This window comes from Hydra vulgaris, chromosome 02, assembly GCF_038396675.1.
Source record: "Hydra vulgaris chromosome 02, alternate assembly HydraT2T_AEP".
Classification (NCBI taxonomy): Eukaryota; Metazoa; Cnidaria; class Hydrozoa; order Anthoathecata; family Hydridae; genus Hydra; species Hydra vulgaris.
Genome location: NC_088921.1, coordinates 21,751,675 through 21,768,980, shown reverse-complemented (window position 1 = coordinate 21,768,980; position 17,306 = coordinate 21,751,675). Strand labels below are relative to the sequence as shown.

Here is a 17,306-nt window from a genome sequence, read left to right as displayed (position 1 = left end):
TTTCGATCAACTCGCCTTCTTCGTTTTGACTTTCGCTGTTTTTTTTTAGTTTTAGTTTTTCTTCTCGTTTTTGGTAACGGCTTTTAACGACTTAAAAGCTTGGTTGTGAAGAAACAGTGACATGTATTTTGCTGTCAGTTTGCTTTTTTAGCAAGCGTAATATTTTCAATCGTTTTCTCTTTTTCTGTCGATTTTTTGCTATTTATTTCGATAGGCTGTTTTCTTTCTTTGGGTTTTTCTGTTGAGTTTTTAATAATTTGAGGATTTCTTATGTGAAATGCATCGTTGTTGGGGAGGGTGTGAGTTGCAGCATGCTTCGCAGAGAAAAGATTTCCCTGCAAAATGTAGAGCGAATGTAGGTTTGTTATTTTTTTTATTTTTTAAATATGCTTTTTTTGTTTTTATAAATACATCTTTTCATTTTAAAATTGGCTAAGATTGCTTGTGGGTTTGTATCTCTTTTAAAATCTTTTAAATAAACTTTTTTTCTCCAAAAAGTTTTGTTTAATATCAATGTTTAATAATATATTGTAATAATATAACTCTTTGTAAAGACTAAAAAGTTGAAAACAAAATTAAGCAAAAACATTTGCTCAAAAATATAATCTTTTTTGTACTAAAAAGTGGAAAATAAACTTTTATTTAATAGTTTAGTTCATTAACTAAAGATTGACAGGTCTGCACAAGATTTATATAGAAACATACTTGTCATTTCTTTAGTTTATGAACTGAACTATTAAATTAAAAAGTTTATTTTCCTTTTTTTAGTACAAAAAAGATTATATTTTTGAGCAAATGTTTTTGCCATATGACCCACCCATATTATTTTTATTATAAAAAGATAAGAGATACTATAGCATAAAAAATATTGTTTGAATGCAGCTTGAAGCTAATTACGCCAGTAAAGGCATCACACAAAACTAATTAACAAGAAGTCGTTGCAGTCTACAACATTGCACTTAAAAGAGTTGACTAGACAAGTTTTATGGCTTTTTTTTTTATAGTTTTACTTGTTTCTGAAGCGCATAACAACGGAATAAACAAAGCGTTGCTAGGGGGAAAAATAAAAAAATATTTTATACCGCTACATTATAAACAAGTTTTAACATGTAAAGCTTTTCTTATTTAATTAAATCAACTAAAATTTCGAAATCTGCGATGATTATATTGGTTAAATAATGAAAGTAAAATAAAAAATTTTTTTTCACTTTTATTTGTGAACTACCACTTTAAAAAGCGTTATTTACAGAAATGGTCAAGTCATACCAGTCTAATGTTGTTTAAACAATTTTCTTTGTTTTTTGTGAAACATAAGTACTGAACTTGAGATTAAAATGTTTATTGCTTTAAGGCTATTTAAGGTTAAATTAGAATTATCAACATTCTTAATGTCAAATTACCTAATAATGAGCATAGAAACAATACAGCAAGCTTCACCAAGTGACAGATATTTTTCAAAAATTATAGCTTAATCGTTGTTGGATAAATTATTGTCATGAAGGAAAGTAATACTTCATACATTTTAAAACAACATTTCTATTATAAATAGTTTTTTCGTTTATAAAACGATTATATATATAAAAAAAACTACACATATTTTATTTCGTACACAAAACCAGTCACATTTAAGTTGATTAGAGGAAAGCGAGTTGGCTAAGTGGAACCGGGATGACACATCTCTATCCAATTGGATAATTTGACTAGCTTGACTAGATAATTATTAAATAACTTTTTGCAAAACATTTTTGTTGGAGTAAAAAGACATAAATGGCTGCAAAACTATGTAAGAAAAGTAACTTAATTATCAAAGCTTTGTTTTAAACATTAACAAACCAACACATCGTTGTTATGATGAGTCGGTTATTATCTGTAAACTCGTCTCATATAATCAGGTTCCAAGTTATTTAACAACTAATCAAAGTGCACTAGGTTTTAAAAAATTAAATCGTGTGTAACAAAATTTCAAATATTTATAATAAATTATCATAAAGCAATCATTTAAAAATCAGTTCTTCGATTTCCTAAATTGAGAAAAAGGATAAGATATATATATATATATATATATATATATATATATATATATATATATATATATATATATATAAACACACACATACACTAATACTAAGCCATGGTAATCAACATTTACTGCTTTTCAAAAACCAACTTACTTTGCATGATGCATTAGACCAGGTTCACATCCAGGCTTTCCTTCAATACCAACAGCGCACTAGAATATAAAAAAGAAGCTAAATATAATGCCTAACATTTTAAATTATAAACAACAGATAAACAAGTTGATACCCTTGTCTCAACGCTAGTCCAACTATCTTCGCTCTGTGCGCGATCTTCTAAAGATTTCCGCTTCCCTCTAAATATAAAATAACAAACAAAAAATTTAATATAATCTGATGCTTAAGAGAAAAAAAAAATTTATATAATTTTTTTTTATCCTAACATATAAAATTTTCTATTATTTATATATAAAAATGAAATTATTCCTAACATTTTGGGAGTTGAAGATTTGCCCTCAATTGTTTTCTTTAATGTTTCTACATCTGTGAACTGAACACTAGTTCCGCCTCCTCTGGTTTTCATAATCTCTCCCTAAATCATTAAATATATAAGATTATAGCTTTATCTATTAAATATAGATTATATATAATTTATAGAATTATAACACTATAAGATGTTTTGAACGAAGAACAGAATTTAATTTAGTGAACTAATTTCTTCAAGTGAATAGCTATTTGAAAATTTTGAAATAATTTACGTGTGTAATGTACCTTAATTAATTTTGTTTCAATTTCTCCACAAGAATCCTCTTCTTGATGTGTTAAAATATAATTTGGTGTAGCCTAATAAAAAAAATATATTTATTTTTTTAAACTTATAAATATGAGATTAGTTCGATTATGTTAATTTTTATGTTTATGTAAACTATATGCACCTTTAGTTAATTATATTCTATGTAATTGCCAATTAGAAATGAGAAAAGAACGTTATTTAAAAATAGGATATTCTACACTTTATATTCCACACTTTAATAACTACTGTAGCATTTTGCTAAAAAAATATTTTAAACCAAATAAATAAGTTTTAATTGAGATTTCATTTAAAAGACAAAATGATTGTATTACAAACAAAAACATGAAAATCATTGATCTTGAGGATCACATTATATAAAAGCGTGCATAGTGAAGCAAGGCATTGCAGTACTTTTTTTTTTTGATACATACATAATACTTGTAAATACTTTAAAAGAAACAAATATTTATATATATATATATATATATATATATATATATATATATATATATATATATATATATATATATACACATATATACATATATATATACACATATATACATATATAAATATGTATATATAAAACTTGAAAATGTTAGTGTTAGTAGAGACATGCTGAACTCAATGCTGAAACCTTTTAACACCTTTCAAATAAAAACTTGTCTAAAAACATCAAACTTACACTAAACATTAAATCTAAGCCAAACGCTTTCTAAAACAAACAAAAATTATTATAAGAAAGTATTCGAGACAAACATATGACACATAATACAATTTGAACAAAATTGTATAACACAAAATTTGAGGGAAAAAAAAAAACATAAAACGGCAACGGTCGTCAGGCATACTATCTTTGTTCATTTTATCTTTTAATATATGAAAAATATTTTAATATATCGAAAGTCCATTAACAAAAGAAAAAACTAAAAAATTTCTGTCATTCCGGCTACCCAGAGATTAGTGACTGACTGAGCACAAGCTATTGTAAAGCCTCTAATACAACATATCACTAAATGCAATTAAAAAACTATGTACGTAAAGAAAAAAGAATATAAAAAAACAACAAAAAACAAATTCTGCTGAATAATGATTGATTAGTCAAAAACATTAAAAACACAAATTGAAATTATAAAAACTATGATAAAAATAGATTAAACTTACGATAAAAAAAATTCTTCACACATAAATTTAATAACAAACATTTCTCATTTAATATTTATGATAAAAAATGTTGTATGTATCAAAAGTTTTACGATGAGTTCATGCTATTTAAGGAAACAGTGACTCACAATCCCTTGCTTACAAAATCACATTTGCAAAGAAGTAGACTTATGTTGCTTTAACATTGTCGTAGGGTTAGATTACAAGTTACTTGTAATCCATCATTAACCTTTTTTTGGAGATTATATTAGATTTAGGGAACGGAAACTTAATGCAATACCCCAAACAATTTTATTATTAAATTTTTGAAAATTTAAAAGTAAAGTTTATCAAAACTGAACTCAGTCAGTCACTTAAGCAGGGCTGGATATCAAAATTGTAATAAACATTATCAGAAATACCTTGAAGTCTTTTACATGAGGTGTGTTGACGGTTTTTTTTTTACGTATTTGAGGCTGCATTACAGTATCTAAGACAAAGATAAACAAAATTAAGTTTAAAAGCAAAAAATAAAGTCTAAAAACATTACTAACACCGAAAAACCCCAACAAATTATCAATTAATTTTAGTAATCTAACAAACTACAAAAAATACAAAAATACCAGTGTTTAATGTAGTTGAAGGTTTGTGTTCCAGCCAATAGTCTGATGACCTTGACCGACGATGCTTTGATCGAATGGGAGTTTGTTTATCTGTTATAAGCTAAAAAAATTATAACATTTATAAAAATTAACTTACCAATATTTAAATATTTTAATAACTAATATGAAAAAAAAAAATCTATTAAACACAACTTAATCTTATGAAACACAACTTGAATATATGACTAAAGGTATAACCAACTTTTTCTATACATTTTTGTACTATAAAGTATAATCACACTAAAGTATTCAAGTGCAACCTAACAATTTTATACATTTATATAAAAATTAGTAAAATTATAAAGTATAATTTATTAGAGTACAAGTAGAGCATTTAATTCATTCCAATAAAATTGTTCTACTAATCATAATTAAAACCTTTGTATTATTAATTGTAGATAACCTTTTATCAATTAACACTAAGCAATGAGTGTCATTATCAAATTGATTTGGTTTGATTCATATTAGGCTGTTGTAAAAGTTTTTTTCCGAATTCTATGCTAGCTCTTGTAATTGTGTTTACATTAACTATAGTATCTAAAAAATGTCCATGTTTTCATAAAAATAATTATTTAGCTGTTTTTATCTGCTACAATATAATGCTGCAAAATAATACACATGTACATTACTTTATTTTTATAACCATAATATATTTTGGAATATTTTTTAGACCTAGTGGGTTGCAAATTATAATTTAATGTTTCTAATTTTTTTAATAAACTTGAATGCAGCAAGATTTAAAAATTTGGGATAAGGATTTTTTGACACTACTAATTTTGAATTGTGTTATGTGAATATATTTATTTAAAGGATGTTAAAGGGTAATTAAAATTTTTTTGAAGTATGATATCATACAATGTTTATGTCATGATTAATATAAATTATTGCAATTAGGCAGACTTATACTAACGCATACTTATCTATAAAAATATCTATACATTTATATCAGCATATATATATACATAAATATAAAAAAAATATATGTATGATAACTTTATTAATATAAAATATATACCAGATTACTGACTTTTGGAGTAGGGTTGAGAACAGGTGGAGGAGATTTTGATCTGTACTTAGGCGTTGTACCATTTTGTGTTTTAGTTCTTAGTTTTGTAGGTGGTTTAGCTGCAACTTTTGGTGGACGAGGAGTTTTAACTAACAAAGAAGGTTTTTCTTCTTCCACATTTTTAACTCTTGTTTCCATCATTTCAGAGGAGTAGTTGTAATTATAATTTTGCATTGGCATAACACTTAATCGAGTTGAATTTTGTTGTTGAGGAAGGTCTAAGTTCTAATAAAACATTTAATAATAATGGACTTATTAAGGAGTAAAATAAAGCTAAAACACATGCTTTATTCAGGTAAAAAAAATTATGAAACTATGTTTGAACAAATATATTTTTATTAAATTTAATAAATGTACTTTAGATAAAATGTTTAAAAAATTATTAATTTGTATCAAAAAAAAACTTATTGATCAAATAGATTTTAATTTTCAGAAAAATTTAATTTAAATTCTTTTTACCAAATAAAACAAAAACAACAACATCAACAACAAAATCATACCTGAACAACATCTCGAAGTTGCTTTAATTTTTCAGATTTTTCCAAAATATGTTCCTCCATTTCAAGTTTAGTTGCTCTTACTTGTTTGTCCTATAAAAAAAAAAAATAATAATAATAATAATATAAAAAATAATTAGTTAGGAAAAAACATCAATAATAATAGCATCAAACTTACACACTCTTTCTTCCACCGTAACCTTTCAGAAGAAGTCAGATCCTTTAATGTCTAAAAATAAAACCTCTTTGTGTGAATTTAACAAAACTAGTGTCAATTTTCTGCAATTACACAAAATATTATAACAAATAGCATCATATTTTTGATATTGGAACCAAGAATTGAAAATAAAATAAAAACAGAACCAGATTAAAAATTAGTAAAATAAAAACAGAACCGGATTAAAAATAAACTAAAAAGAACAATGTAAAATAAAAGTTTAAACATATAAACATTACAAATAAAAAATGTAGATAAAGAATAAAAAAGAAAAAAAGCTTAAAGAAAACATTATTGATTTGAAATAAATATTATATTTGATTGATTTTATTTTAGCTGAATTAAAATAAATATTTGTAAAGCAGGAAATCTGTAAGTTAAATACGCCTAAAGTTGTATAGATTTTTTTTTTATTTAAATAAAAAATGATTACTTGTTTAAGTCTTTGTTTTTCTTGCTTTTCTTTTAACAGTAAATCTTTTTGTTTCTCAAGCTAAATAAAACAGTTTAATTTAACTTTTCTATTTAAACTGTGGGTGCTAACTTTAAAATTAATATATTATCATTAAAACAAAAATACCTCAGCTTCTGCTTGTCGCTTTTGTGTTTCAAATGATAAATTAGATCGTTGTAAATTTTCAACCTAAATAAATAATAAACGTATAAAAACCATAATAGTTCACTTTAGTATCACTAGATAAATAGTAGTTATGACTTGAAAGAATTTATTAAAACTTTCAACAATACAGTTTTAATTATTTACAAAGTATTTACAAATTATTAAAACAAATTATTTACAAAGTTAGCAACATGTTAAGCTTACAATTGTGTTTTAGATGTCCTAACAAAACACTACATACATGTTAGGTTACAACAGTGATATAGAAGTCCTTACAAAAAACTAGCAATATGCTAAGCTTAAGGATTGTTTATAAAGTATGAACACTTTGACTCTCTTCCTCCAACCCACCCCTGCAATTAGCTAAACGGTTTCTTGGGTACCCTCCACCTCTCTAATGTACCTACATTTAATATTTCTTTAAATTTAGTGTCTTCTTACTTTTATAATTGACCACCTGCCCCCTATCTCATATATGCCATTTGCAGATTCCCTCTCCCCCATCCAAGGGTACGTATCTTATGGAGGATCTCTTACAATTATGATATAAACGTATACAAAAAATAAAAAAAGTAAATAACAAAGAACATTTAAGTCAATATAATCATAAAAAAATCAACCTTTTCATTGATTTGGCGTATTTTTTTCTCAAAGTTTTTGCTTTCACTAAACCAAATAATAATAATTAAGTTTGCCTTCACTAAAAAATTCAGCTAAATTAAACAAACAACAAAAATTGATTGGTAAAAACAACCACAAGAAAAAAAGAAAAAAAAGAAAAAAAAAAAAGAAGGAAGAATGCACCACTATTATTATAAAATGGTACCTATAACTTAAGCATCTAAATAAATACACATTATTATAAAAAAAAATTTTTTAAATGAATGTTACCGTTCTTTTTCATTTAACACTACTCTCTGTTCTTCTATTGCCTAAAAATAATTTTAAAACAAAATTAGAATATTGCAACAGCTATTTCTTAAAAAAACACAGTAAAAAAAAGATAAGGCAAAAAATAAACTTGAAGCATTGGTTAAGGAATGCAGTAAATACCCTAGCATCAATAATAATAACTAACAATAATGACAGTATAGTAATAATACTAAAATACCTTTGTTAAATCAATATTATCTTGTTCTAACTGCATGATTAAATTTCGCACTTCAATTTCTAGATTAAAAATAATAACCACTACTTAAAATCAATTTTAGATTAAAGACATCTTTTTCAAGACAAGTAAAAATGTAATTATTTAAAACAAACATCTATATAAATACAAAAGATTTTTGTTATACAAAAATTACATCTGCTTTAAAAAAAAAATTGAATCTGCAAAATATAATTATAAAAAAAAATTAATATTTTATATTAATATTTGATAGTAGGACTGTTTGTTTGTTTGCATGTATGTTTATATACATACATACATACATACATACATACATACATACATACATATATATATATATACATACATACATACATATATATATATATATATACATACATACATATATACATACATACATATATATAAACACATAATAATAAAAACAAAAATAATAACTTTTCGTTTTTATATATAATAAAGCATTTATATTAACAATGATTACTGTTAAGTACACTGACTTTGAATGACAAAATACAATCTTGCTCAATTCAGTTTCTATTTTTATTTGAACTAAAGACCGGCAGTATGAATGTTATATAAATGCTATAAAAATCTACTTGTATAAATTTTGGCAAAAAACAACAAAAAAAAAATTATAGTTTAGATAGGTTAAAGGTCATTGCCTTGTCTTTTTAATTTTTTATTTCAATAAGATAAAATTTATAAAATTTATTATTTATAAAATTGTTATAATAATATGAGCAAAAGTGCTGGGGTGATTTACAGCCACATCTAATATCATTAAAGGCAAAGTTAAAGATTAAAAACAACATGAAAGATAGGCTACAAAAGCAACCTTGTCTATAGATTCAATTAGACCACGGGATCTAATTGAATTAAGGTTTTATTCAAAAAAAACAGGAAATCAAATTGTGAGCTTAGAAGCAGGATAAAAACAGTTAGTTTATTTAATAGGATTCACTATATTAGTTCAAGGTGATTTGCACATAAATATAATGACACAAATTATTTATTATCAAAATCTTTTTTTCTTAAAAAAAAAAGACAGAAACAAATGTTAGAAAATCTAGAAAGAATGTGGGTCATAATAACATAAAGCAAGAATTGGTGCCATGCAAATGCAGAAAAACAGACATTAAAAATAACGACAAAAAATAACCCAGTAAATTTTAAATAATAATTTTTCACCCTATCTTGATAATCCAAAAATTACAATTAATTTAATTTAACCAACCTATCTACAAACCTTGCATTAGTCAAAATTAGGCCCAATGATTACTCATTAATACTTTATAGTAAACAGTTTATTTAGATAAACCTTTTTTTGTTCTTTCTCTATATAAAACTTAATCCAAAAAACATTTTAATGTTTTTTGGATTAAGTTTTATATAGAAGTTTTCTATTAAAAATATATAGTTTTATATTAAAAAAAAAAATTTTAATGTCCATGTTTCTGCATTGAAATGGTATGGATGGATAAAATGAACACTCCAACAAACATAATTTAGAGCAAGCGTATACTTTTTTTTTCCTTAATTGAAGTCTTTTTATATCATTGGTAACAAACTCTCTACAAGTTTTCTTTTTTTATGCTACATTTATAATTAAGAAGCAATAAAAACATCATTTAAATTTAATCCTTACGTCTTTGATTCCAATCCATATATAACGTTTTTCTTAATTTAATTCTTTCTTCTAAATATATTGCTAAATTACGAAGGGTAATCATATCTTCACTCGAAGATAACTATAATTCAAAATTTAAAAATTAAAAACACTATTTGCTTAACTGGAAGTTAAAATTTTGTTTATAAAAGATTATTTCTATGACAATCTTAACAACAATTCAAAAAAACTTATATTCAAAACGAGAGGAAATTAGAAAACTGAAAAACAAATACAAATGATCATGTAAAAATATGCACAAGTAAGATTAGCAAAATGGTGCAATAAAATACTTCACTTGTTATAAGTGAGATTCTAAATGGAAATAACTTGATAATATACTAAAATAAATGCTCTGTGAAGGAAAAGGAAACAAGTATACTTGTAGTAATGGCCATTGGGCAAAAACTTGTATAGGTTGAAGTAAATCTTCTTGACTTCCTGTATCTAAATATACAAACAATACTTAACTAGGAAATGAAAATTAATTATACACTCTATTCAAAAACTGAAGTTTTGTCACAATACAAGTGTATTAGATTTATATATGCACTAAAAAGGTAAATAAAACAAAAATTAAATGACCTTACCACTACTTAAAACATCATCAATGTCTTTGCAAGTATCTTTAAAAGCTTTCATGGCTAAATAGTAGGTTTAAATTAAACAGCTGTTATTACTAACATTATTATTATTATTGTATATTTAGTTAAAACATTTAAGACGTGAAAATTTTTTTAAAAATGTTTATACCATTTCGTCTTCCAGGTGTTAGTCCGAGGTCAAACCTTTAAAATAATTTTAATGCATTTAAAAGTATATCTTTTATTTCAAAATAAACTAGAAAATAACTAAAACAAAGTAAAAATGCTTTTTTGTTTTGTAGATAATATGAAAAACAAAACAAATAAATAAACAATTTTCTTTTATCAACCTTGACTCAATATTGAAATCAAATGTCATAACCAACTTGTTTTGATAAAAATACTCAATGATAATATTACATTATTAAGATATACACACACATACAAATATACACTAGTGGCCATAGGAATGGACACCCTTTAAAAATATATGAAAACTTTACTTAAGTGTATTTTTTAAAAGAAAATAACCATATTTATGCGGTTTTCTATATTGATTATTATTTTTTGACGTGATTAGATAAAAAAAAACTAAAATTTTGATTAAAATTCATAATTTTAATATAAAAATATAACAATTTAATGACAAAGTGGCAAATTATGGTAAATTTAAGTTTTACAGCTTACAAAACATGTTATTAAAAAAATGGCTTATAAAAAAAAACTTAATATTTTGTTGGATATCCATTATTTTTTATTACTGCAGCAATCCTACGAGGCATTGAGTCCACTAAATTGCCCAAATCTTCAGTACTGATCACATGAAACCAGGACTTGATTATGGCCTCTATTAATTGTTGCTTGTTCCTAGGTTTTTCTTTCCTTACAAGTTTTTTCAGTCGAGACCACAGGTTTTCTATCAGATTCAGGTCCAGACTGTTTCCAGGCCACTTCAAAAAGTTTATCTTTTTGGCTTTAAACCAATTTTTGACAGTTTTTGCGGTGTGGCATGTAGCACTGTCCTGCTGGAACACACATGTTTCTGTTTTGCCCTCAAACAAATCATCAATCGATGGGAGTAATTTGGCTTCTAATATGTTTTCTTGGTATTTTTTGACGTTTAAAATACCATCCACAATGTGGATACGACCCACAGCATCTCTGGTCATGCATCCCCACACCATTACACTTATGGGATGCTTCATTGTAACCAATGTGCACTCAGGTAAAAGATTTTCACTGGGCCTTCTTCTCACATAATTGATTCTATCACTTCCAAAAATGGAAATCTTGCTTTCATCACTCCAAATAACTTATGCCAAGTCTTCCTTTCTCACTCCAGATTTCGTAACTCCATTTCCTAACTTTTTGGCGATTTCCATGTACGAATAACCTTCTCCACGTAATGTAACAGCTTTGCATCGCTTTGTAGGCAACCAAAATACTTTCGCCATTGTAAATAAAAGTACAATTTTAAAAAACACTAAATCTTCAAGAGCACTGTCGACTTTTCACCAGCAATTGTTGAAACTCAACTAAATGACTACAAAACAATGATCTTGTATTTATACCTTAAAAGATTTATGGATAAAAATGTTAACTAATAACATAATTAACTATTAGTCATCACAATAAATAGACTAATTTTCACAAAAGCACAAAAATAATGAGACATTCACATTTTACTAGAGAAACTCATTAGCAGAGCAATGACTCATTTTTGACACCAATTAACAATAATAATCCATAATTATGTTTAAAATTGATATAAACAATTAAAATTTTTGATTTCCTATAAGCTAAATAATAGATGACGTGGTTTAAATATAAAAATAAATAATTAAATCTACTAAATGCATTGACATATCAACTTTTCTAAGAAAAATAGTAAAAATTACAGGGGTGTCCATTCCTATGACTACTAGTGTATTATTGAATGCACTCCCAACAACAACAACAACAACAACAACAACAACAACAACAACAACAACAACAACAAGGCTGCAAGAAACCTCTATTTAGTTGGTAGTTACTAAAAAAAAAAAGATAGAATTAAAGAAAGAAATGTTTGGCAAAAGATTTAAAGATGAAAGACATAAAACATAACATAAAGATGGGAGAGAGTTATAAAACTTTAAAGTGCAGGAGAAAAAAACTAAATAAATAAAAGTTTTTTTAAGCATGAAGTGACAGATACAGTAAAAGGATGCAACTTTGCTGAATTAGGACTCAACTTTGCAAGAATGAGTTTTGGGTTGATGGAAAGGTGATATCTCCTTTGAGCAGCAACTTTAATAGCATTTGTTGAAAAAAGAAAGAGATGCAACCTTATGACAATGGGAGAGAGGTTCAAGCTTGGTAGATAAAGTAGATTTAACAATGCTTACAATGCGCTTTTGGATCTTTTCTAGAAGTGAAAGAGTATCATTAGAAGAATACATTTTTGGATCTTGTCTATAAGAGAAATTTACAAAATGCGAAATTTTTTTACAAAAAACAGTGACAGGCAACTTAAAAGAGTAATTTGACCTAATTTAAGGACAATTAGAAAAAAGATATTTAGGTGTTAGAACACTTGCTGGCGCAAAAATGCATCACCATTATTGATAATACATTAAATTCAAATGACAACATCTCTAGAATTCATTCAAACGATGTCTGTCTTATTTTAAATATTCCTCTATTAATCTTTATTATTGTCTTGACAACTGTCAAAATATGCTTTGTTTGAAAAGTAACTCTCCTTAATTCTAATGTACTTCATTTCTTCCTTCAGGCATTCACTGCTCGTGTGTGACCATTCGGCGAATTTTATATATGTCAGAATTATATATATGCCAAAGTTTATAAATAATATTGGGCCTAGCCCGTAAGGGTTAGTGTTACGGTCATCGAGCACGACTATTTTCCTAAATCACAATTACTGTCACCGCGAAAGAAGTTGTTTGTCTCTGAAAGACGCATGGGCTAGTTTTCTAGTCATAAGTCAGTTATAAATCCATGCATAGGTGTATTACTCCCAGTCATACTCCAGAAAACCATGATGGATTAAACACCTATCCATGGATTTATAAAAATTCATACTTCATTTATCTCAAGAACTGATGAGTATTTTATTCATGCTGTTTTATATAGCATGTTATTTTAAACACATTTTTTTATTACTGTTTGAATAAAATAAAATTTGAACTTTTATCACTTTCTTACTATTTTTAAACTTTTAGCAGTAAAATTTTTCATGTTTATGAAACAAAAAAAAAACTATTTAAAAACTTAGATTCCTTTAAATAATTTGCTATATAACAAAAAACCTTAAAAAACTCAAAAAAAAAAAATACAAAAATGATTTTAACGTTACTTTTGATGCTACTTACTTGACTCCATCTGATCGTGATACTTTAACTTCCTGTGTCATCTCAGCAAACTTCATAACATGCTATTTAATAAATAGGTAATTGAATGATTTATGAACTATCGAAATTATTTTTATTAAGGAAAAGCAAAAATGGATGAAAAGTCATATCAATTTATTGGGACTCTGGACCTTAAATTTTAAATGATTTTTGTCTTAACAATTTTTGAGAATATATTTTTTTCTGGTTGAAATTGTCCTGGAAAAGCAAGGTAAATATTTTATAAGGTTTCTTTTTAGATTAAATTTAAATTTAAATTTTTTTTTTTAATAAAGTGAAAACAGACTAAATTAAAAATAGTAAAAGAGGCAAAAAATGAATATAATTTTTATATATTTATATAGTAATTTTATACCAAAATATCATTAAAGACTTTACTATTTTATTTTGTCCTGGAATTGATATTTATTATTGCTACAAAAACAAATAACTTATTATGTACAACTTTTTAGTTTTTCTCTCCTTAAATTTATTTCATTTGGCAAACCTACAGACACACTGTAGGCCAAAAAGACCGCCAGACTTAATGTCATGTCACTAAATAAAACCTTTTGTATTCAAAAGTATTTGGATGCACAGCAAAAAATTCTTTTGTCTTTGTACTGATCAGCAAACTGATTGTAAACTGTTTAGAAAATTTGTATGATATGAATCCATGTAGATAGGAATAAGTTTATTAAAATAGCATATGCCAACTTATACTCAGTCGCAAAAGTTTGACAAATTTTTTTTTTAAACAATTTTAATGGTTTTTATACACTGAAACCATGTAACTATAACTATATGTCTAAGATTTAAAAAACTGAGATTTAAAGGAGTATTAAAAGACAATATTCTATCTTAGTATTAAAAGACTTCCATCTTAATATTAAAATATCCTATTACAAACTAATAGTGACACTGATAAAAACTAATTCTAATTAGTTGAGAAATTTTATCTTTTCATTTCTTTAATTACAAAAAACCCCATAATTTTATCAGGACACCCAAAATCATTGATTTTAAAAAAATATCATAACATTATGTGTCATATAAATTTAAAGAAAGCTGTATTTAATAACTTATGCAAACTTTGAAATAGCAACAACTTACTATACTTTCATCAAAATCTTCAGAACGAGGATTTAAACAAACTATCATTCGCACCTAAACATTTTTAAAATACTTAAAAACTTTTTAATGTCTTTTAATGTTATATATGCATAAAAATATCTTTAAATGTTAAAAAAAAAATTTATATGTCACCTTTCCGTCCCCATCAAAAAAGTTTTTGAACAAATGAGTCAATTTGGAATCACGGTAAGGTACAATCTAATAAAATATATCTGCATAATGTAAACACAATAAAACAATAAAAACTCAACAAACCACAAAAGAAAAAAAAGAAAAAAAACTAATTTTGCCACTTTTCCTCATACAAATATTGACTTGAAAATTTGAAAAATAAATACAGCATTTTACAGTTTATTTTTAAAAAAAGCTTATATATTTACATTTATATATGTATTATAAATTTATGTATTTATATTACATATACTAATATATTTGTGTATATTTAAGATAAATATACTTTTAGTAATATACTTAATTATATTTTTAGTAACTTTTGAAATCTGAAAAGAAACCAAGCTAAAACATTTATAAAATAATGATGTATACTTTTTTTTTATCACACTGTAATAAAAGTCTTCGTAGTAACAACAAAAAGTCACTAAAAATTTTTACTGCAACTTTTTGAGATAATGAAATACATTATTAGTAATTTAAGTAAATACGTCACAAGAACTTTTTAATGTCAACTTATTGTTTAAATAGTAGAATGGTTTATAGATTAAATTTTCATTAGTTTAGCTTTAAAAATGTGCAAGAAGAAAAATGTTATAAGAAAATCAATTAACCAAAAAAAAAAAATATCTAGATAACAGAGTTAAGTCTAATTAAATAATAGAGTTAAGTTTAATCAATAGTCTAATTAGATTATATAAAGAAAAATCTAGTTATATTTCTAGTAAAAAGGCTCGAATCAATTTTATCATTTGAACTAAAAAAACAATTCAAGCAAAAAATATTTTTAGCAACAAATTAGAAAAATGACGACTGTACAGTAGCTTTAGAGATTTTTTAAAAATATCAACTAAAAGATCTGCAATGTTATTCTTCAAAATATTAAAGTTGCAAAGCAATTTAAATTCTTTACCAACTAAAAGAAATCCTAACGCCTTAAAAAAATATTTATTAGGGATGAAACTGATGTAACATTTTTTTGCATGTAGATATTACAAAAACAAATTTCTTTAAAGTCTAAAAATAGTAAAAAGTACAGCTTAGATTGCATTATATTGAACTTTAATCAAATTTTGATTAGAATAATAAACATTCAATTTATTGTAAGTTGTTTTAAACCAAACAATATGTTAATAGTGGATAAAAAATCTTCTGTAAAGTGTGTAAACTTTACTTTAAACATGCTAAACTCAAAATAATTGTTTCTTAACAAACTTTTTACTATAACATTTCCAATACATTGTTGATATTCTTAACAAACTGATTTGCTGAATTTATATAGTTGAATATAATATAACAACACAAGCCTCAACGGGAAGCGAGAGCTTTAGCTCTTGCTCATGCCCACACTCCAATAAAATGGTTTACAGGAGCATTTTATGGCTATCGCAAAAGTATAAATTTTTCTCTTAAAAGTATATTGTATTATTATTGTAACTAAAATGAAAAACACAAAAAGTCATTAAAAAAAAACAACAAACAAACAACTAGTTTCATATTAAACTGTAATGTTTTTAAAAGACATGGTTGAAAAAAAAAAAAAAAAATTATATATATTTATATAAAAAGCGCCGATTTAAACGTAAATGTTTTTGACTAACTTTTAACAAAAAATTATAACACTCTTAATTATACTGATAAAATATTAAATTATTTAACTGATAAAAAATAAAATTATTACATTAAATTATTGCATAATAATTTTTATTTTATGTAATGAATTATATTTATTTATTTACTACTTAAAAATATTATTTACTTTTATTGTAGAATTTTTAATTGTTGTAAAAATTCTTAAAATGCATTCTATTACAATAAGAAAGTATAAAACTTTTTCTTTGAGTAAAAACAACGCTCGTCTAAAGGATTTTTTCATGCTGCAATAAATGACACTTGTTATGTATATATTCTTGTAATATTAACGTAACAAACATATGCTTGCAGGGCCTGAAAAATCGACAAACATGCAAACGTTTGTAAAAAAAAGAAAGAAAAACGAACATCACATTTCTTTATTTTTGCATATGCAAACATTGGGGTTTGCTTAAAAATGAACGCAGTCAGCAATTTTTTTCCTAAATATTTATTTATTTATTCTTATTATCACCAACAAACAGTATAAAACAAGTGCATAAAACTAATATTTTATACTTTCATTTTAGAGTCTAATTTAAATTCTTTTTGGAATATCCATCAAATTCCTAAATATTAGTCT

At 25.1% G+C, this 17,306-nt stretch overlaps 1 protein-coding gene across 2 annotated transcripts in view; it reads right to left on the bottom strand.

Moving 5' to 3' along the window:
• Positions 1-1,520: 1,520 nt before the first annotated feature.
• Positions 1,521-17,306, bottom strand: part of LOC100209617 (kinesin-like protein KIF23) — a 56,391-nt gene continuing 40,605 nt past the window's right edge. Inside the window, exons 13-35 of one of the 2 annotated variants that reach the window (XM_065790288.1) lie at positions 15,053-15,118; positions 14,900-14,953; positions 13,769-13,830; positions 10,564-10,598; positions 10,401-10,454; positions 10,193-10,257; positions 9,790-9,892; positions 8,124-8,182; positions 7,904-7,944; positions 7,633-7,678; positions 6,974-7,036; positions 6,827-6,886; positions 6,355-6,405; positions 6,180-6,269; positions 5,629-5,904; positions 4,575-4,674; positions 4,374-4,441; positions 3,494-3,523; positions 2,787-2,858; positions 2,507-2,607; positions 2,305-2,371; positions 2,172-2,230; positions 1,521-2,021 (exon numbers count right to left, since the gene is read on the bottom strand). In XM_065790288.1, coding sequence (XP_065646360.1) covers positions 2,006-2,021; positions 2,172-2,230; positions 2,305-2,371; positions 2,507-2,607; positions 2,787-2,858; positions 3,494-3,523; positions 4,374-4,441; positions 4,575-4,674; positions 5,629-5,904; positions 6,180-6,269; positions 6,355-6,405; positions 6,827-6,886; positions 6,974-7,036; positions 7,633-7,678; positions 7,904-7,944; positions 8,124-8,182; positions 9,790-9,892; positions 10,193-10,257; positions 10,401-10,454; positions 10,564-10,598; positions 13,769-13,830; positions 14,900-14,953; positions 15,053-15,118 — 1,638 coding nt within the window. In that variant the 3' untranslated portion in view covers positions 1,521-2,005. The remainder of the gene's footprint in view (positions 2,022-2,171; positions 2,231-2,304; positions 2,372-2,506; positions 2,608-2,786; positions 2,859-3,493; positions 3,524-4,373; positions 4,442-4,574; positions 4,675-5,628; positions 5,905-6,179; positions 6,270-6,354; positions 6,406-6,826; positions 6,887-6,973; positions 7,037-7,632; positions 7,679-7,903; positions 7,945-8,123; positions 8,183-9,789; positions 9,893-10,192; positions 10,258-10,400; positions 10,455-10,563; positions 10,599-13,768; positions 13,831-14,899; positions 14,954-15,052; positions 15,119-17,306) is intronic. The other variant, XM_065790289.1, reaches the window with a different exon arrangement.